Source organism: Dasypus novemcinctus, chromosome 24, assembly GCF_030445035.2.
Source record: "Dasypus novemcinctus isolate mDasNov1 chromosome 24, mDasNov1.1.hap2, whole genome shotgun sequence".
Taxonomy (NCBI): Eukaryota; Metazoa; Chordata; class Mammalia; order Cingulata; family Dasypodidae; genus Dasypus; species Dasypus novemcinctus.
Genome location: NC_080696.1, coordinates 16900371 through 16922697, shown reverse-complemented (window position 1 = coordinate 16922697; position 22327 = coordinate 16900371). Strand labels below are relative to the sequence as shown.

Sequence of the window (22327 nt, the reverse complement as noted above, 5' to 3'; positions counted from 1 at the left end):
AGAACTATCCCAGATTAAAGGAGGCAAAAGTGACATGACAACAAAATGCATAGTGTGACACTGAACAGGACCCTGGGCCAGAAAATATGTGTGTGTGTTTGTAAAAGACATTATTGGCACAATTGATAAAATCTGAATAAGGTCTGTGGATTTGATAACACAGCTGTATCATTAACATTCCTAATTTTGATAATTGTACTGTTATTGTGTAAGAGAACATCCTTGTTCTTAGGAAACACACCCTGGATTATTTAGGGGTAAAGCAACATCATGACTGTAACTTATTCTCACATGATTCAGAGAGAGAGAATGATAAAAAGGGCGAAATGTCAATGTAAACAACTGTTCAAACTGGTGATATTTGTCTGTGCTCACACCCTTTTCTGTAAGTTTGAAGTTGCATGAAAACAAAATATTACAAAAATAAAATAATATGGGGATAATATTCCCCATCTTATAGGCCCATTGTGAAATGTCAAGATAATGGCTACAAAAAAACCTGTACAATTTACTCCTATTAAACCCTTGATAAATGTTAGCTTGTCTCCCTTCACGTTCTTTCTCCAACTTTCCTTTCCCATCTCGTTCTTTTGCCACTCTGACCTCTAGACCACATCAAAGCACTTGCAAATCCCAGGACACACCATGCACTGCCCTGTCACTGTGACTTTGCAAGGGTGTTTTCTCTCCTAGGAATCTCCCTTTCCCTTCTGTCCGTTTGACAAATTTCTCTTTATTCTTCAAGGCCTAGCTCAGATGTCATCTCTTCTGGGAAGCCCTCGAGCAAGTGAATGTGATCATTCTCTCCTCTAGGTTTCCATGAGACTCAACACAGATTTGTCAAAGTACTTATCCCATTGTATGTCAGTTATTTTGTATGTGTAAGAGTCAGCTCCTTGAAGACCAAGACCATGTGATATTTATCTTTGTCCCCATCCCTGCATTAAGCACAGTGTCTGGTACATAGAGGATACTCAGTTAAAAGTTTATTGAAGGTTTCTGGACTAGAGCAGACAGTTGCTACATATTTTCCTGTAAGTGACTCCTTTTGAGTTTCCCAGGGATATAATCTTTGAGGAAAGTAAATTTTAACTTAGGTTTTTAATTTAAAAATCCTATCTATCTATGGTAAATTCAGGTGATTTTTATGTAAACTTTTGTATTTAAAAGTTTATACATACATATAATTATGAATAATGCTAAGTAATTTTTAAAATAAATTTTGGGTACTGGGTTATTAATTATTTATAACTTTATCATGTTTTTTAAAGCATGGATGCTAGATATAAGATAAAACATTAAAGTGAACTTTTAATGGAATTTTATTATCCATAGCTTTTACCATGTTATATTGATTTTAATCTTTTTTTTAAAATTTCAGTTCCCTAGTTTTGCACATGTAGCCAGCCAGAAGAGTTTGACTAGCACTGAGATCACAAGAATTCAGAGGGAGACAGACTTTCTCAAGTAAGTATTGCATTGTCTTTATTCTTTCTTAAAATTTCTAAGACACATTGTGGTCAAAGATAAGAAATAATGAAGTTTGCCATCTTCCAACTTTTTTTTATTGTTAAATTTTTACGGCTTTTTAAGGTATAATTGACAGATAGTACAATTGACATATGTATATAACCACAAAACTATCCCCACAATCAAGAAAATAAACAAATCCATCACCCCCACATTTCCTTATATAATTTTGCAATCCCTCCTTTGTGTCCCCCTATCCCCTACAGCAACCTCTGACTATAGCTTAGTTTGCATTTGATTCTCCATATAAATGGAAAAATCCAATGTGAACTCTTTTTTGGCCAGGCTTCTTTCACTCTGCATTATTATTATTATTATTTTAAGATTTATTTTATTCATTTATTTCTCCCCACTCTCTTGTTGATTGCACTTGCTGTGTCTGTTCGTTGTGTGCTCATCTTCCTTTTAGGAGGCACTGGGAAATGAACCTTGGAGGGAGCTGAATGTGGGAGGGAGGTGTCTAATCCCTTGAGCCACCTCTACTCCTTGCTTTGTTGTCTCTCTCACATTTTCCTCCTTGTGTCTCTTGTTGCATCAGCTCACCGTGCCAGCCCATCACTCAGCTTGCCATCTTCTTTTTTTTTTTTAGATTTATTTATTTATTTCTCCCCCCTCCCTCCATTGTCTGTTCTCTGTGTCCATTTGCTGTGTGTTCTTCTGTGTCTGCTTGTATTCTCATTAGGCAGCTCTGGGAACCAATCCTGGGACCTTCCAGAGTGGGAGAGAGATCATTCTTTTGCGCCACCCCAGCTCTCTGGTCTGCTGCCTCTTTTTTTTTTTTAAAGATTTATTTTTATTTATTTCTCTTCCCTACCCCCTTCCCCCCGCCCCAGTTGTTCTCTGTATCCATTTGCTGCATGTTCTTCTCTTTGTCCGCTTCTGTTGTTGTCAGCGGCATGGGAATTTGTGTTTCTTTTTGTTGTGTCATCTTGCTGCGTCAGCTCTCTGTGTGTGCGGCGCCATTCCTGGGCGGGATGCACTTTCTTTTGTGCTGGGCAGCTCTCTTTACAGGGCGCACTCCTTGTGCATGGGACTTCCCTACGTGGGGGACACCCCTTCGTGGCATGGCACTCCTTGCGCGCATCAGCATTGCATGTGGGCCAGCTCCACAAGGGTCAAGGAGGCCCAGGGTTTGAACTGCAGACCTCCCATGTGGTAGACGGATGCCCTATCCACTGGGCCAAGTCCGCTTCCCTGCTGCGTCTTTTATTGTCTCTCCTCTGTGTCTCTTTTTGTTGCATCATCTTGCTGCGTCAGCTCTCTGTGTGGGCCAGCACTCCTTGTGTGGGGCAGCACTGCACTCCACGTGGGCCAGCTCGCCACATGGGCCAGCTTGCCTTCACCAGGAGGCCCTGGGTATCACACCCTGGACCTCCCATATGGTAGACAGGAGCCCAATTGCTTGAGCCACATCTGCTTCCCCACATTATTATTAATTTTTTTTTTTCCAGAGGTACTGGGGATTGACCAGAACCTCATATATGGGAAGCAGGCGCTCAACCACTTGAGATACATCCACTCCCCATGCATAATTATTTTGAGATTCATTATTATTATGTATAACAAATATTTGATTCTTTTATATATTTCAGTAGTATTCCATTTTATGGATACACTACAATTTGCTTATCCATTCATGTATTGATGGACATTTGTGTCAAAAACTATTACAGTTTTTACAGCAGATAAAGCTGCTATGAATATTTTTGTACAAGTCAGTGTGTAGACAGAAATGCTTTCATTTATCTTGGGTAAATACCTAAGAGTAGAATGACTGTGTGATATAATAAGTATATGTTTAACTTTTAAGGAACTGCCAGACTTTTCCAAAGTAGTTGTATCATTTTAGATTCCCATCAGCAGTATATGATAATTCCAGTTTCTCTATATCATTGCCAACATTTTATTTTTGTATTTAGCTGTTCTAGTGAGAGTGTGATAGTATCTCATTGTGGTTATAACTTATATTTTCCTAGTATCTAATGATGTTGAGGATTGTTTTATGGGCTTATTTGGCATCCATACATCTTCTCTGATAAAGTGTCTGTTCAAATTTTTGCCCATTTAAATAATTGGATTATACGTCTCCTTATTGTAGTCATATGTATTCTTTGTCAAATATATGTTTTGCAAATATTTTCTTCCAGTCTTTGACTTGTCTTCATTTTCTTAACACTATCCTTTGAAGAGCTAAAGTTTTAAATTTTGATGAAGTCCCATTTACTATTTTTCTTTTGTACTTAATGCTTATTTTGTCATGTTATTTAATCCACACCAACATCATTAAGATTTTCTTCTATGTTTTCTTCTAGAAGTTTTTAAGTTTATCTTTTGCATATTGGTCTTTGACCCATTTTTTGTATATAGTGTGAGATAAGGTTTGAGGTTCATATTTTTGCATATGGATTTCTAATTATTCCAGTATCATTTGTTGAAAGATTATTCTTTCGTGTTGGATTTAGAATATTTGGCAAAAATCAATTGACAGTAGAGTAGGTATAACTCAGTGGTTGAGCACCTGCCCTGCATGTACAAGGTCCCAGGCTCAATCCCCCGTACCTCCTGAAAACAAAGAAACAAACAGAAAACCTCAATGGACAATATTTATTTCTGGACTCTGTATTCTGTTCATTGATGTTTGCCTATATTTATTCACTACAACCCTGCCTTGATTACTGTGGTTTTTGAAATAAGTGTTGAAATCAAGTATTGTAAATCTTCCAACTTTGTTCTTCTTTTAAGAAGGTGTTCAGCCATTCTACTCATTTATATTTTCAAATAAATTTTAAAAGCAGCTTGTCAATTCTGCAAAAAAGTCGTCTGAGGTTTTGATTGGGATTGAATTGAATCTATACTCAATTTATGGAAAATGGACATTTTAACAATATTGAGTCTTACAGTTCATGAAAATGGGATATCTTATCACTTATTTAGGTTTTCTTTACTTTCTTTTGGCAGTATTTTTAATTTCAGTGTACAGGTTTTACATATCTTTGTCAAATATATTCCTAAGAACTCCAATCTCCCCTCTCCTCATGTAATGTTTTTAATGTTATCACAAATAGTGTTGTTCTTTTAAACTTCATTTTCTTATTATCTATTCCAAGAATATAAAATGTAATTGTTTTTGTGTAGTGGCCTTGTATGCTGCAAACTTGCTAAACTCACTTATTCTATTAGCTTTTTTCATATATTTTGTAGATTTTCTACATGGGTTATTAGTTTGCCTGCAAATAAAGGCACTTTTACTTCTTCCTGTCCAATTTGGATGCCTTCTATTTTTTTTCTTAACTTATTGCAATGGCCTGAACCTTAATTACAATTTTGAAAAGAAGTGTTTATAGTGAACATCTTTGCCTTATTCCTGATCAAGGGGAAAGCATTCTGCCTTTTAACATTAAATATGGTCTTTTTTTTTTTTTTTTTTTTTTAAGATTTATTTATTTATTTAATTTCCCCCCCTCCCCTGGTTGTCTGTTCTTGGTGTCTATTTGCTGCGTCTTGTTTCTTTGTCCGCTTCTGTTGTCGTCAGCGGCACGGGAAGTGTGGGCGGTGCCATTCCTGGGCAGGCTGCACTTTCTTTTCACGCTGGGCGGCTCTCCTCACGGGCGTACTCCTTGCGCGTGGGGCTCCCCCACGCGGGGGACACCCTTGCGTGGCACGGCACTCCTTGCGCGCAACAGCACTGCTGCATGGCCAGCTCCACATGGGTCAAGGAGGCCCGGGGTTTGAACCGCGGACCTCCCATATGGTAGACGGATGCCCTAACCACTGGGCCAAAGTCTGTTTCCCTAAATATGTTCTTAGCTACAGATTTTTGTTGATGATCTTTATCAGTTTGAGGAAATGCTCTTCTATATGCCTAGTTTGATAAGGTGTTTTTTTTTTTTTTATCATTTTATCGGATAATCAGCTATTAGTTTTCATCCACATTGATTGTCTGTAGGTTTTTGAAAGTGGAGACAGGTACATAGGTAACCAATGTATAGGGCCTGTTTGAGGAATCTTCATCCTCATTACATTTTCTGGACAACTGTACATGGATATGGTATAGGGCATTCCTTATCCCTTTGGCCCAGATAGCCTGGTTGAGCCTTGTGTCCATGCGTACATCTGGCGTTCCCATCTCCTTCATGGCAAATTTCTGGATCTCTCTGAGGGCCCAAGGGGCACATTTCTTGTAGCCCACTCTGTGCATGTGCTTGTGAATGTTGATGGTGTACTCCCTGCTCACCATCTTGTTGATGGCAGAATGGCCCTTTTTCTTCTCGCCATCTTTCTTACTGGGAGCCATTCTGTCTCAACCATTCTCTGTATATATATATATATATATATTTTTTTTTTTTTTTTTTCTGGCTCTGAGTTTCCTTACACAGACTGATCAGTACCCAGTTGAAAACTTGAAGGTCTTTGAAGCTCTGTCTCTATGCAGCTCTCTCTTCTCTGATATTCCTTCGTGCAAACTCTAGCTGTGTGGGCCTCTTCAGTCTCCCAGCTATGTGTCCTCCATTCAGAGTTCCTCCTTTCTGCAGTCTACCCTGGAGCCTCTCTCCTGGCAATAAACTGGGGCCATTATATGGCTCTATTGTTTGTTTCCTCTTTCTCATGGTTCATTGGCACTGTCTGTTATCCAGTGTCTGAAACCTGTTGTTTCATTCATTTTTTCTGGGTATGTTTTGTTTTTGTTGGTTTTGTTGTTTCAGGAACAAGAGTACATCTGCTCTCTTTTATGTTATATTTAAGTAGAAATCCCTCAAACTGCTAGAATTCATCAAAAATGCTTGCTTCAAGCCACTTTCTGTACTGTTCCCATGAGTAGAATGCCATCCCCACTTCTCCTTCTGGCAAACGGTTATTCAGCCTTTTATGTCCTGCTTAAATGTAGCATCTTTTCTGAGGTTTCCCAATCCTTTCTCCATCCTTTTATTGTTCATAGCACATTTTACATGCCTTGTCTTAATATTTTTCATGGTGTGTTAAACATGTTTTCCATGGTTTTCCTCCTGTGGATCCAAGCTCTTAAGGAGAGGTTTCAGGTATCATTTCATCCTCTAATGTGCTCTGAGCTGACAGTTAGTAGATCTTGAGGGGTTTGTTAAATGAATGGACAGATAAAAGCACCGATAAACCCTCTTATCAGAGGCTCCATTGACTGTTGAGTATGAGTTTTGGGAATAGAAAGGAGATTGTTGTTGCCCTGGTGGGTTCAGGCAGCAGATGTACTTGGATCTCAACAATATGGGCTGGTGAGGAAGGACGTGATGGGATGAAGAATGTGGGAAATGAACTCAGTCATCATGGTAATTGTTAGAAGGCCATGATGGAGGTGAGTGCAGTCAGCCTAGCCATCTAGTGCACAGTATCCAAACATCATAGGAACTGAGGAGGAGTTTGGATAGATGGGTCACAGAATCAGGGGCCCAACCTCCCTAGAAAGGCATGAAAGCAGAAATATTATTCACCAGATAGCCCAATTTCAGGCATCCATTCACTTTTGGCTTATAGAATCTAGATGGGCAGCTATGAGTTAAATGATGGGATCCAGCTGCCTAAGAAAGGGATCAGATATTGTAAAGCAGGGCATTGGGATTCTAACCAGGTGGGCAGAGACAAAGGCAGGGCTTCAGTGGTCATAAACCTTTACAGTGGCAGGGAAGGTGACCTGTTACTCGGATTTTCATCAGGCAGGAAGGTAGAAAAATGCAATGTAGACATTATTGAAATTCCCAGGGCTCCCTCTCAGCCCACTAAAAAGAAGGCCAAGGCCACTGAAAAAGTTCCTGCCCTGGTCAGGAAGTGGGTTGGGCCCTAGCGTACACATGAAGAGAGAGCACCAGTGACCAGTGGTTCCAACTGTGAGGCCACATTATGATAAAATCATCTGGGAAGCATCTCCTACCTTGAACCTGTCCCGTAGTCTTTGCACTGGCCTGCTTTTTGTTTTGTTTTTAAGAATGTTTGAATGCTGTTAGAATTTCACCAGTCTTCTTAATGTGGGCCCTTCAGAACATGGCCAACCAGGAACCTGTTTTGTTATAGGTGTGCCCACTGCCTTGCCCCCCGCCCATCTGACCCTTTTGCTCGCTTCTGTCAAGAATGTGGCTCTCCTGTCCCACCCATATTTGGCTGTCATCTCCCACCCCCGGAGGGAGCTCAGGTGAGCAGCAGAATCTTTACAACATCTTTCAATGGTTTATTTCAACTACAACACAGTGCCTGGCACACACCAAGCATAATATAAATACTCATTGAAAGAATGACTGGCTGATTATCTCTTAATGTTCTACTTAAAATCAGGAAAACCTGTAGTACTTCAGTTTTTTTATTGTGGTCTCATAGAAGATCAGGTTCAGAAGAGGTTGAAATAATTTTTTTTAATGAGGCATCCATAGATAAATAAATATTTCCTACCCATTTGAGGTTTCTGTTCATAACCTGGGTACAATAACGAAATATATTCTAAAAATAAATGTAAAGAAGTTCAAATTAAAAGCCTAAGTACATCTATAAAATATGTCATTCTTTGCAAAGAAGCTATTTATATAAGTTGTAGATTGATTAGAATATTTAAATATAAAAGCTTTGACTGATTAACTCAATGTAATAATGGATACCATTCTATCACTGATTTTGTAGAAAGTTACAAAAATAAAAAATACGTGACTTGTTAAAAATCAAAACCATTACCAAAACGTGTTCATCTTTTTTTTTAAGACTTATTTTATTTATTTCTTCCCCCCATTTCTCCTGTTGTCTGCTCTGTGTCCATTCTCTGTGTGTTCTTCTGTGTCTGCTTGTATTTTCATCAGGCAGCTCTGGGAACTGATCCTGGGACCTTCTGGAGTGGGAGAGAGGCAATTACTCTCTTGTGCCACCTCAGCTCCCCTGCTCTACTATGTCTTCTTATTCTCTCTCCTCTGTGTCTCTTGTTGCATCATCTTGCTGTGCACGCTCTCTGCATTGACTGGCACTCTTACATGGGGTAGCTTTCCTGTGCTGGGCAGTGTTCCCACACAGGGCGACTCTCCTGCATGGGGCCACATTCCCTCATGGGCTGGCACTCTGCGTGGGCCAGCTTGCCACATGGCCAGCTTGCCCTCATCAGGAGGCCCTGGGCATCAAAACTGGGACCTCCTATATGGTAGACAGGAGCCCAATTGGTTGAGCCACATCCATTTTCTTGTGTTCATCTTTTATACATTTGTTATTTTGGGTTTTGTTTTTTTTTGGATTGGAGTTTATAAAATGAAATAAAGGGTCTGTGTCATTGATTGAGAAATGACTATCTTTAAAGAGATAAACATTAAGAAAAAAATTGCAGATATGCCCATGGGGGATGCTGATTTCAATGGAGCTTATGGGATCCCAGAGTAGCAGAGGTCAAGTGACAACACAACTGCCAAAGACAAGATGGGTACATCTACTATAAAAGGTAGCAGTGGTGTTTGGTAATCAGAATCTGATCCTGGTGCCCCTAGAAACTGAATAGATGGGCAGCCTAGTTGAGTATATTTTGCTCTATATAACAACATTAACAACAAAGAAAAAGCTAGTTCTAGTAGCCAAAAATCTGACTTGAGTTCCCACAAGGGAGTCATCATAGTCTTTCACCCAGTTTCCAAACCTAAGTCAATTTACAAACCCAGAACCTTCGATTGAAAGGGAATCTGGGTCCCTTGAGAAAGGACCCTGCAGCATTGAAAACATATACCATAAATCCTCCTCTAAGCCTTCCTTGCAGGGACCTGTGGGCTTCACTAGAGTGCCAGTGCATCAGGGAAAAGGAGATGTGCAAACCTTTGGGATATTATTAGACACTGGTTCTGAATGGACACTACTTCTTGGAGATCCAAAACACCACTGTGGTCCACCATTAGAATGGGGGCTTACAAAGGTCAAGTGATACATAGAGTCATTCTTCAAGTCTGACTCATAGTTTTCGCTTCATGGATTTTGAGGGTCCATTGTTAGGGTTGTATACATTTATAATTACTATATCTTCTAGATGGGTTGAACCTCTTATCATTATGAAATCTCTCTTTGTGTCTAGTAATATTTGTCTTAAAGTCCATTTTTTTCTGATATTTATATAGCCACTTTAGCTCTCCTATGGTTCATTTGCTTTGTTTCTTTCATTTTGCTTTCAACCTATTTATATCTTTGAATCTAGGATGTGCCTCTAGTAGGCAGTATATAGTCTTGCTTTTTAAATTTGGTCTGAAAATTTCTACCTCTTAAGTGTAGTGTTTATTTTATTTACATTTAATGATATTTTTTGATATGGTTGGATTTACATATGACATTTTGCTATTTTTTCTATTTGTTTCTTTTTTTGTTTCTCTGTTCCTCCTCTACTGCCTTCTTTGTGTTCAATAATCTTTAGTGTACCATTTTAATTCTTTTGTTGGTTTCTTTTTACTACCTTTTTAAAAACTTATTTTCTAAAAGGTGCTCTAGGGATTACAATGTACATCTTAATTTATCACAATATACTTCAGAATAATATTAACAATTCCAGAATAATAATATCTTAATTGCTCAGTAGCGCTCCTTTTCATTTCCCTTTCATCTTTTATGTAAAACATAGTCACATATTTTACATCTATATATGTTACAAAATGAAAAATTCAGTGTTATGCAACTGCATGTTATTTTAAGGAATTTAAAAGAAAATATAAGAAACATACTTTTAAAAGATTTATTTAATTAGTTATTTCCCCCCTCCCTGCCCTGCTGTTTTTTGCTGTCTGTATCCATTTGCTGTGTGATCTTCTGTATCTCTATCTCTTTTGGTCTCCTTTTCTCATTTTTCCTCCTCTAGGATTCACCAAGATTCAATCCTGGGGACCTCTGATGTGGAGAGAGGTTCCCTATTAGCTGTGCCATCTCAGCTCCTGGTTTCTGCTGTGCTTCACCTTGACTCTCCCCTTCGTCTCTCTTTTGTTGCATCATCATCTTGCTGCGTGACTTACTTGCGTGGACACTGGCTTACCGCACAGGCACTCAGCTTGCCACATGGGCATTCAGCTAACCACATAGGCACTGGCTTGCCACGTTGGCACTGGCTCACCATGTGGGCACTGGCTCGCCACATAGGCACTCTGCTTTTACACCAGAAGGCCCCAGGGATTGGACCCGGGTCCTCCCGTATGATAGGCGGAAGCCCTTGAGCCACATCTGCTTCCCAAGAAACATATTTTTTGAGTTGTGTATATTTATTCACTTATTTACTATATCTGGTCTCTTAATTTCTTCCTGTGGATTCAGTTTATCTAGAGTCACTTCCTTTCAGACTGAAAGACTTCCTTTAGTATTTCTTGTAAGGAAGTTCTGCTAGCAACAGTTTTTCAGTCTATTTATCTGAGAATAGGTTTATTTTACCTTCATTTTGAAAGATTGTTTTGCTAAGTATAAAATTCTTGTTTGGCAATTATTTATTCTTTCATCACATTGAATATGCCATTCAACTGCCTTGTGGCCCCCTTTATTTTTTTTTAATACCACCCCCCCCCCCCCCGCAGTTTGCATGCTGTCTGTTCTCTGTGTCCATTTGCTGTGTGTTCTTCTGTGTCTGTATTTATTTATTTTCCCTCCCCCTTGCGGCTTGCTTGCTGTCTGCTCTGTGTGTCCATTTGCTGCACACTCTTCTGTGTTTTTGCTTGTCTCCCTTTTTTGTTGCGTCACCTTGCTGAGTCGGCTCTCCACGGCACTTGCGGGCTGGGCGGTGCTCCATGGTGTCTGTGGGCTGGGCAGCTCTTGGCAGTGTACGGGTGAGGCTGCTTTCACAAGGGTTTGCATCCCAGGGCCTCCCATATGGTAGACGGGAGCCCAACTGATTGAGCCACAGCTGCTTCCCTGGCCTCCATTATTTTTTTTTGTCTTTATTTTTTAATGTTACGTTAAAAAAATATGAGGTCCTCATATACCCCCCACCCCCCTCACCCCACTCCTCCCCCCATAACAACAACCTACTCCATCATCATGAGACATTCATTGCACTTGGTGAATACATCTCTGAGCACCGCTCCACCTCATGGTCAATTATTTTTGATAAGAAGTCAATCAAATTTTTTGTCCCCTGTATATGAGAAGTTTTCCTTTTGTCTTTAACATTAAACAGTTTGACTAAAATATACGTAAAATATATCTCTTGGAGTTCATTGACCTGGATTAATGTTTTTACCAATTTTGGGAAGTTTTCAGCTACCCCCTTCTTTCTGGAATTCCAATTACTTGTATGTTGTTATGCTTGATGCTGTACCACAGATATTTCAGAGTCTGTTTATTTTTTTAAGTCTTTTATCTCCCTATTCTTCAGGTCAGACAATTTCTATTGAACTATATTCAAGGTCACAGAGTCTTTCTTCTTCATCTCTGATCTGTTGCTGAGTTCCTTAAGTGAATTTTTCATTTCAGTTAATAATAACTTTTCAAACCCAGAGTTTTTATTTTTTAATATAATTTCTATCTTGTTATTGAGAGTATTTATTGAGCCATTGTCATTATATTTTCCATTAATTTTTTAAAACATGGTTTTATTTAGTTCTTTTAACATTTTTATAATAGCTACTTTGAAGTCTTTAGACAAAGATTGCATCTAGAAACACTCAGAGATTCTTTCTTTTGGCTGCTTTTTTCCACCTGAGTATTCATCTTATTTTCTCATTTTGCATGTTTTATAATTTTTTCTTAAATACTGGACATTTTAGGTAATCTGTCAACTCCAGATTCTGACTTTCTGTTGTTTTGTTTACTTGTATTAAATCTGTGGTGTCTGCCTCCCCTGTAATATGCAGCCATTGATGTCATTTTTTTTCTTATACTTATTTTTTAATCTAAGGTCACCCCTGTGTCTACACAGCTCAGTGTTCAGCTTAAGATTGGTTGGAGGTTGTGCTCAAATACCTCAACCTGTTAGGCTTTAACTTTATGCTAATGGATGTGTGTTGGTTGATGAGAACATTCAAAACTCAGGCTGTTCTTGAGTTTGCCCCAGATTTTACTTTTTGCTGGTTTTTCTTGCATCTCTGTTTCTAGCTCCATCAGCCAAAGATGTGTGGCTAGTGTGGGTCCACTATAGTTTAAGCTATGCATGCAGACAGTCATTGGTCAACCAAGGATATGTGGAGAACATATCAAGTTCTTCATAGCTAACTTACTTCCTAGACTTCCATATTAAGTGCTTTGTCTAGTTTACTGGTCCACTGATTGTCCCAAACAGAACCACAGTCCCAGGCTAGCAGAGCTGCTGAACCTCTCTGTTTGCTTGCTACTGAGATCATTACTTTAACAATGCTCCAAATCCAGCGAGTCTTGTCCATCGGTAGCAGCAAAGGTGATGGTTTTTCAAAATCTTCCTTGCCCTAGTAGAATACCATGACACAGCTTGCAGAGGATGGGAGCACTCCCAGGCAAGAACCACACAGACTTGTAGTGTTCTTATTTGTTGAAGTTCAGTTATTTTCAGGAAATTTTCAGTTTGTTGTGTGCCTTTGATTGACTTCTTGAGTGCTGAAATGGTTGTTTTTGAATTTTGTTCAACTTCATAATTGCTTTTTGGGGAGAGGATTTGTTGACTTCCTCACTCTGTCATGCTGTAAGTCAATGGATATTTTAGTTTTTTTCACATCTTTCTTTTATGTAATAAACATGTTTCTATATTTAGCAGAAATAAAATAACAAAGGTAATTCTTTTTAGTTATTTCATGAAAGTAAATTAAACCTTATATTTTAAGAGCTTCAGTTTTTTCATCCCAAGATAAACCTGGCATCTACCTTTGTGCAGATGGGCTTATGTGTAGAATGCGGAAGCATGGTTCCCATGAACACTCCCATCTGTGTGGTGTGTGAAGCTCCTCTCACTCTACAGCTGCAGCCACAGGCCAGCCTCCATTTGAAGGTAATGAAATGTTATTCTGTAAAAATCTATAGAAAGCAGTGTTTGAATAATTAAATGTCATTATTTGGCCAATGGGATTGGCTAAAAACTGATAAGCTAACATGTATGAAAAAATTCCACTTGTTTTTGAAAAAGGCAAGCCAGCACAAATTTAACTTGCCAGTAGGATCTAGAATGGTAAGAGGGATACATCTAAATGTGTTCTCTGATCAAAGAAGACAAGTTGCACTACTGCTAAATTAGACATTTTTTTACTTTATATATTTATAAACTTGAATATTATTATTAGTTTGGCTTATAATCTTATCCCTAATGTGAGTTCATGCTTCTGTTTGGTTTATTTGATGATGGATCTCTTGTGTAGGAAAAGAAAGACCATAATTACTCACATGGCTGAAAAAGTTAAATATCATCACATGCATTCAAAAAATTTGCCAGACAAATTATATCATCCCATAAAAATAATTTTAGAACAATCACTGATCTTACAACTGTATCCTTTCACCATTTTTCAATTTATAGTTTTTTCACCTCTTTTTTAATACCAAGTGAAGATCACTACAGGATAGAATAGGTTTAAAAAAGAGACTTTTGGGGATACAAAAGCTAGAATTTTTAGCAATGGGGAAACCCATGATCTTTTTTTTTTTAAAGATTTTTTTGAATTTATTCATCCCTGCCCCTCCTTGTTGTTTGCACTTACTCTCTGCTCTCTCTATCCATTTGTTGTGTGTGTGCTCTCTGTGTCTTCTCTTTAGGAGTTACCGGGAACTGAACCTGGGATTTCCCATGTTGGAAAGAGGCACTCAATTGCCAGAGCCACCTCACCTCCCTGCTTTGTTGTGTCTCTCATTGTCTTTCCTCTTTGTGTCTCCTTGTTGCATCATCTTGTTGCATCAGCTTGCTGTCTTGCTCTTCTTCTCCAGGAGACACAGAGAACTGAACCTAGGACCTCCCATGTGGTAGGCAGGAGCTCAATCACTTGAGCCACATCCACTTCCTAGAAACACATGATCTTAAAGTACATTTGAACTGTAACTTTCCTAAATTGTGGGTTCTGTGAGAGTGAAACGTATTGAAATTTTTGAGTTAGGGGCAAGTCCACTTGTTTCTTCCACCTCCAAGCTCCCTTATACTGTGGAACTTTCAAAACCATCCCCAGGCCACATAAATCTTTACAAAGTCTTAAGAAATGAGATTTTGAAGAACTAGCTGGGCCAAAGTCTGGTAGATGAAAATTTGCTGATCTTTTTTGTTGTCGTTGTTGTTAGATAACTACTTTGAATCTTCAGGAGATTTAGAAGGCTCTGCCGGAAGCTACCATACAGTTTTGGTGGAAGCCTATCTCTAGACGTCTTATATGTATGTGTGTATGAGAGAAAGAGAGATCAATTTTTCACTTGTTTAAGCCACTGCTATTTTGGGTGACATATTTGGTTATATTTGGTTATTTTGGGTGACATGGAGAAGTGACTCATGTATGTATTTGTGGTGGGGTGTGTGTGTGTGTGAAGATGTTCAGGCAGATGACAGAGGCTGGAAACTGCAGGTATGCCTCAAAATTTTGCGAGCAGTTTGGCTTTTTGCTGAGCTACAAAAAGTGGGGGTGCTATGGCTTGTGGGAGACAATGCCTTCTCTACCATACTTAGCACCTCAGATTTTCTCTGTGGACCATGAAGGGTTGAAAATAGGGACAGGTTTTTTTAAAGATTTATTTATTTATTTATTTATTTCCCCCTCCCTGCCCCGGTTGTCTGTTCTCTGTGTCTATTTGCTGCGTCTTCTTGTTTCTTTGTCCGCTTCTGTTGTCCTCAGCGGCATGGGAAGTGTGGGTGGCACCATTCCTGGGCAGGCTGCACTTTCTTTCGCGCTGGGCGGCTCTCCTTATGGGCGCACTCCTTGCGCATGGGGCTCCCCTACGCGGAGACACCCCTGCGTGGCACGGCACTCCTTGCGCGCATCAGCACTGTGCATGGGCCAGCTCCACACGGGTCAAGGAGGCCCGGGGTTTGAACCGCGGACCTCCCATGTGGTAGACGGACGCCCTAACCACTGGGCCAAGCCCATTTCCCGAGGGACAGGTTTTTAATGAGACTTGAATCTTAGAGAGATTTTTATCATCATAACAGCCAATCCTGGAGGCAAGTATATCTATTTTTATGGTCACACAGCCAGTATTGCTGCTTCCTATTCATAGGAGACCTATTTGGAACCAGCCCCCTGGCCTGTAAATCTTTGTTCCAGTGGCTTTCCCAGGTGTTATGAGGACAATAGGTGTTCAGATAACTTTCTTAGTCCCAGAACCCCCTTTAGGGTGAGTGGGAATACCTGGGCCAAATGCTCAGGAAAGCCAACCAACCCCACCTTGCCCAAGGCAGCTGTGAGGTCCATGGGAGCCCCACCACTGTCTCTGTTAGTCTCTAGCTCATTCCAAATAGTGCCAAAAGCACCTTCTGTCCTCTTCCTGAATGAGGAAGACAGACCCAACCGCTATTGTGCACATATCACCTTGTATGGATTTAAAGGCCAAGAAATTTTGCTCTATGAGACATATATATATATTTGTTATCTTCCAACTGCTTTGAAAGGAAAAGTTCTATCCCAGTGACTAAGTTGTATCTATTAAATTATTTAAAACAATCCAACAAGGTAAAATTTTTCAAATGCTGTGAATGAGATGGCAAATAGGGTGTATTAGTCAGAGTTCTCTAGGGAAACAGAATCAAGAAGAGATATCTGTTAGTAGTATGAGATTTTATAAGAGTCTTTCACATGACTGGGGGATGCACAAGTCCAGGTTCCACAGGCAGGCTGCAACCAGGGGCTCCAGTGAAAGTCCAGTGAAGGTTTTTGTTTTTTTTTTTTAAGGGAAGCCATTGTTTTTGTTTGTTTGTTTTATTTCTCTCCCTTTCCCCCCACGGTTGTCTGCTCTTTGTGTCCATTCGCTGTGTGTTCTGTGTCCACTTGCATTCTCGGTGGCTCCAGGAATCTGTGTCTCTTTTTTTTTTGTCTTTATTTATATTTTTAATATTACATTAAAAAAATATGAGGTCCCCATATACCCCCCACCGCTCTGTCAGCTCTCCGTGTGTGCGGCACCACTCCTGGGCAGACTGCACTTTATTTTTCATGAGGGACAACTCAATGCAGGGCACACTCCTTGCGTGTGGGGCTCCCCTATGCAGGGGACACCCCTGCCTGGCACGGCACTCCTTGCGCGTGGCAGCGCTGCATGTGACCCAGCTCACCACATGGGCCAGGAGGCCCTGGGTTCAATCCTGGACCTTCCACATGGTAGGCGGACACTCTTATCAGTTGAGTCACATCCGCTTTCCTCAGTGAAGGTTCTTGATGAGTTCTGGGAGATGTTGGCTGTCCAAAGATGAGTGGGAAATTCTCTCTCAATGCTGGAATCATTTCACCTTTTAAGGGATTCAACTGATTAGGTTAAGCATCACTCATTGCTGATGGCAATCTCCCTGATTGATGTAATTATAACCAGCTATTTACCACTGCAATAAAGTCAATGGTGACTAAAGTCCATAAATGCCCTTGTATTACAGTTAGCCCAGTGCTTGCTTGACCAAACAACTGGGCACAATTACCTGACCGAGTTGACACAATAGCCTATCACAAAGGGGTATTGGTTTTTTTAAAGAAATCCTCTTCATAGGTGGTTAGTATTCTTTCTGAGGCACTCTAATGGTGACCTAAGTCCAAGATCATTCTCTGTGTGGCACTGACCCTCAGAACAGATAGAGATCCACTATAGACTCATAAAATAAATTTAAGGGTTATGATAGCATTTCTACAAGATGGGAAATAGAGGGCCTCATACAGAGCAGGGGCAAGTATTTTCTCATGAAACTTTCATTTCAGGTATATATGTATATATGTGTATATGTGCATATATATTCATATATACAGGCATTTGAATATATAAGTGTGTGTAGTAGATTATGATATCAAATTATTTCTAACTGTGGGTCATGGTAAATTCTAGAAGGAATCAGGCCTGACAAGGTGCCCAAAGCATCTCAAAGACCACTAGAAAAAGCTGTTGATCAAGAAAGACAGGTTTGGGGTTCCATATCTCCCAGCATGTAACCCCAATGGCTGTGCCAGGTTTATTATTATTAGACTTACAACAGTATGGTAACCCACTCCTTTGATAATCTTAGGAGTATTTTGGAAGGGAGAAGGCAGTGAAAAGTATTTATGGCAGTTTAGTGCTAGAGCTGGATGGTTTTAAAAAAGGTCTAGTAAGGCAGGGAAGTGGTCGGGATTGAGCAGATTTAGGATTGAGCAAAGCTATGATGCTAGTTTTGGATTGTGGCCCCTGTAAGATCAGGTCTGGAAGTGAGTCTGGATACATAAGCTATTGGACTTGCTAAATCAGCAGTTTTAGTGGGTCTACAGTCTTCTCTTCCAGTATTTTTTTTAAACTCAGGGATAGGAAATTTGTTTCACTTCTCCATGGGTTTCACTAGATCTTTTTTGAGGCAATGTCTTCAGGAAGATTGCAGCCCTAAATCTTATAGAAAAGCCCTTCCAACTGCAGATCATGTTCCATTCACTGAGGAATGCTGGAACCAGGGTGTGTCAGGAGACACTAGTGGAGAACAAGACTGTGATTTCTGCCATTTTGAATAGCAGTCAGTCCCTCTCTGCACTTGACGAGTGCTCTGGCTGGGAAATTCAATTTCCTCATTTGGCTCGGGGTCCTAGGAAGAACTTCTACTAAACTGGAGTTAACCAGATCTAGAAAGGTTAGAGAGACTTCATAGGGCTGCCTAGTGACACTGGCACTAAAACCCTAGGAGTAGAACTTTCTTTTTCTTGATCATCCTCTTTATCTGCATCAGCTTCACAACCCTCCTCAGTTTCAGGAAACCTAGTTGTTGGAGTGGAAAGGAACATTTGTATATCACTGGCCATCAACAATGGGAAATGATAGTGTCCTGATAATACAAAATAGTCCAGGGACAAAACAGATGTTAGCAAACCCCTGATAGCTGAAGTCTAGTTAGACTATTTAACCATCACTTCTTTTTTTTCCCTTTTTCTGTACTGGAACTTAATTTCAGGTTCCTGACTCAGAAAATTGCACTTACCTTTCCTTTTTGAAGCAGTCTTTTTTCTGCATGAGAAACTACAGAGCAAACTTGAAATCACAATTAACATAGAGTCCCATGGGAGAGAAACCCCAGTCCAAGAACTGGGTTACTTGTAAACACATAGATAAGCTTTTGCTGGTCTTGGCCCCTTCTTTGAACTGTTCAAACCATGAAATGAAGAGGCCTATTGATTATCAAGTTTTCTACATTGGTGGAGAAAAAACACAACTCACACATCATCAGTATAACATTTTCAATTTGCCTTCCCAAGGCCAAAATGAATACTCTTTCTCAGTTTGTTTCAGTTTTATTTCGAAAGCTATGTTCATTTGTATGACACTATTTTTTTTTTTGTAATTCTAAACCAAACCCAATATTTCAGGGTCTGGGTCTTATAATAAGGTCTGTAGCTGGCCAGTTGGCTGGAAAGACAGGATTTCTTCGCTCAGTGATTTGCTCAGGAGAACTTGTATTTCTTCCTCTATTTTCAAGGAGAAGGTATTCTGCCCAGGCTGCGGCACAGGGAATCCTGCTCACCTGAGTCACTGTGTCACCTGTGAGGCGGCCCTGCCTTCATCACAAGAGGTAGGCTGACTCCGTTCCTATATTTAATGGCTCCTAAATATTCAATGTTAAGGACAATAAACAGAAAGAATTATTATCTGGGGTGGAAGGAAAGAGTGGGAAGGTGGAGAGAGACAAAAAAACAACAACACTTCTCATGGCAAATGAAGGCAACATTTCCATATGTAGAGAAGGACCTTATATATTCATCCATACAAAATGTTTTCGAAGTCTTAATTTCAAGGGGGTTTAGTAAAATCCGCAAGTCCTTACATATTTGTCCAGGGACTCTGCATGGGGGCTGGCAGTAGCCAGTGGCTAAGTGGGCCATTCACATTTCACTTACAGTCAGCAAGTCTTTGGGAGCTGTGTCATGCTGCTTTTTGAAGTTGAGAACATGGGTGGCCACCGTTACTTGGGTTTCCTGCCAGCCTATCTTAAATGTTGAAATGAAGGAATGGGAGTACATGCAATTTAAATACAGTACCTGGGTTCATTTTAGAAGCTAAACTTCAGATGATCTATTTTATGTTTATAAAATGTTTCTGATGAAGAGGAGGCTCTTATAGTAACTTCCAGGTTACCCTTGTCCTGAGTTAACATTGTCAGAAAGAAGTTGGCGTTTAGTAACCAGTGTAGAAGAAAAAGAAACTTGCTTCTCTGGGGCCATTATATATATTTGGGGCTGTTGCAGGGGGTTGTCCTCATCTTTGAATGATTTCTTGGAAAACTGGACAAACTTTGATTATTATTCAATGTCCTTCTTTATCTCTGGTAATACTTTCTTCCTGAAATCTATTTTATCTGATATTGATATAGGCACTCCAGTCTTATCTTTTACATGATATATTTTTTTCTATATGTTTACTTTTGACCTATATAGTCGGATCTTGTCTATTGTTTGCATATAGCTTTTTAAAAATCCATTCTGACAATCTCCATCTTTAGGGTATTTAGTCCATCAAAGTTTAATGTTATTGATAAGACTGAAATTTTTAGCAAACCAAGTTTATTGATACATATTAATAAAGCATAAATCCATCCAAAGTGTAAAGCCAATGGTATTTGATATAATCACATAGTCTTGCATTTATAACTTCAATCATTAGTAGAGTATTTTCATTATGCCAATAATAATAATAAACAAAAAACAGAACCAAAGAGAAACTCATCACCTCTCAATCTCTCTGTGCTTCTCCTATCATACATAGTTGCTATTCTGTTTCTGTTTCTCTTGTTTATTTGTATTTATATTTTGTAAAAACAGTCTTATATATGCAATATTACTCACCTTCATATTTCACATGAAGTTTTGCTATGTTACATTTTTTTGCTTTTCTTCTAGTAATATATATGTCCTTAGACTTTCCCTTTCAACCACTGTCATAACCATATAATAGCTCTGCTAGTTACAAATACTATGATATGCTTTTACCATTTCTATTCATTTCCAAAGATCTACAAACAACCTTTTTATCAATTCTGCACACATTAACCCTCAGCTTTCCATTCTTTACCCTCACTGTCTTTTCTGGTGATGGATATTCTAAGTACTAACTCCATGAGTTTATACAATATATTTAGTTCATAATAGCACAATCATATATTATTTATCATTTTATGTCTGGCTTGCTTCACTCAGTAGATTGTCCTCCAGATTCACCCATATTGTCATGTTTCACGACTTCATTTCTTCTTACAGCTGCATAATATTCCGTCATGTGTATATACCACAGTTTGTTTATCCATTCATCGGTTGATGAATACATGGGTTGTTTCCATCTTTTGGCAATTGTAAAAAACACCATTATGAATGTTGGTGTGCAGATGTCTGTTTGTGTCACTGCTCTCAGTTCTTCTGGGTAAATACCTAGCAGTGGTATTGCCAGGTCGCATGGCGAGTCTATATTCAACTTCCTTAGGACCTGCCAAACAGTCCTCCACAATGGCTTTACCATTCAGCATTCCCACCAACAGTGAATAAGCCTTCCTATCTCTCCACATCCTCTCTAACACTTGTAGTTTTCCTTCTTTTTGAGAACGGCCATTCTAATAGGTACAAAATGGTATTTCATTGTAGCTTTTTTGATTTGCATTTCCCTAATCACTAGTGATATTGAACATTTTTTATGTGTGCTTTTTTTTTTTTGCCATTTGTATTTCTTCTTTGGACAACTGTTTATTTTGCCCCCTTTTTAATTGGGTCATTTGTCTTTTTATTGTTGAGTTGTAGAATCTCTTTATATATCATGGATATTAAACCCTTATCAGATATGTGATTTCCAAATATTTTCTCCCATTGAGTTGGCTGCCGATAAGGCTGAATTTTGATCTACCATTTTAATATTCAGTTTATACTTTTCATATCTATTGTGTTTCCTCTCGTTCTCCTTTCCTGCCTTTCTGGGGTATTCACATACTTTTTTTTTATCCACCTTGTGGCTTTTTGCATGCTGTCTGCTCTCTGTGTCCATTTGCTGTGCATTTTTCTGTGCCTGTATTTATTTATTTTTTAATTTCCCCTCCCCCCTTGTGGTTTGCTTGCTTTCTGCTCTCCGTGTTCATTCACTGTGCACTCTTCTGTGTTTTTGCTTGTCTGCCTTTTTTGTTGCAAGTTGACCTTGCTGAGTCAGCTCTCTACGGCACTTGTAGGCTGGGCAGTGCTCTGCAGCCTTCACAAGGAGTCCCTGGGATACAAACTCAGGGCCTCCCATATGGTAGACAGGAGCCCAACTTATTGAGCCACAGCTGCTTCCTATTCAGTACCTTTTAGAATTCCATTTTACTTTCCTATTGACTTTTTAGCTGTACTTCTTTGCATTATTTTAGTGGTTGTCCTAGTGCTTTCAATATACATCTTTAACTTTTACAGTCCATTTAGTTATTACTGTATCACACTAGGTAAAATATGAACATCTTGCAACCATATCGGCTTATACCCTCTCACCCATCCTTTATGTTGTAGTTGTTATATGTATTTACACCTTATATACATTACAAACTCAACAAGACAATGCTATAATTTCTGCTTTAAACAGTTGTATGGTTTATAAGGAAATGAAGAGAAAAAAACCAAAAAACTGTATAAATGCATTTTGTACTTGCATTTGTACAGTTACTTACCATTTCTGATACTTCTTCATTATTTTCTGAGGATCTGAGTTTCTCTTTGGTATAATTTCCCTTCAAACAGAAGAACTCCCTTTATCAGGAGAG

General features: G+C 39.2%; 1 protein-coding gene across 3 annotated transcripts in view; it reads left to right on the top strand.

Moving 5' to 3' along the window:
- DZANK1 (double zinc ribbon and ankyrin repeat domains 1) overlaps window positions 1-22327 on the top strand; it is a 72619-nt gene that overhangs the window by 17982 nt on the left and 32310 nt on the right. For all 3 annotated transcript variants that reach the window (XM_023582759.2, XM_071211570.1, XM_058287609.2), the window contains 4 exons: window positions 1382-1467; window positions 7570-7687; window positions 13316-13429; window positions 19040-19132. In XM_023582759.2, coding sequence (XP_023438527.2) covers window positions 1382-1467; window positions 7570-7687; window positions 13316-13429; window positions 19040-19132 — 411 coding nt within the window. The remainder of the gene's footprint in view (window positions 1-1381; window positions 1468-7569; window positions 7688-13315; window positions 13430-19039; window positions 19133-22327) is intronic.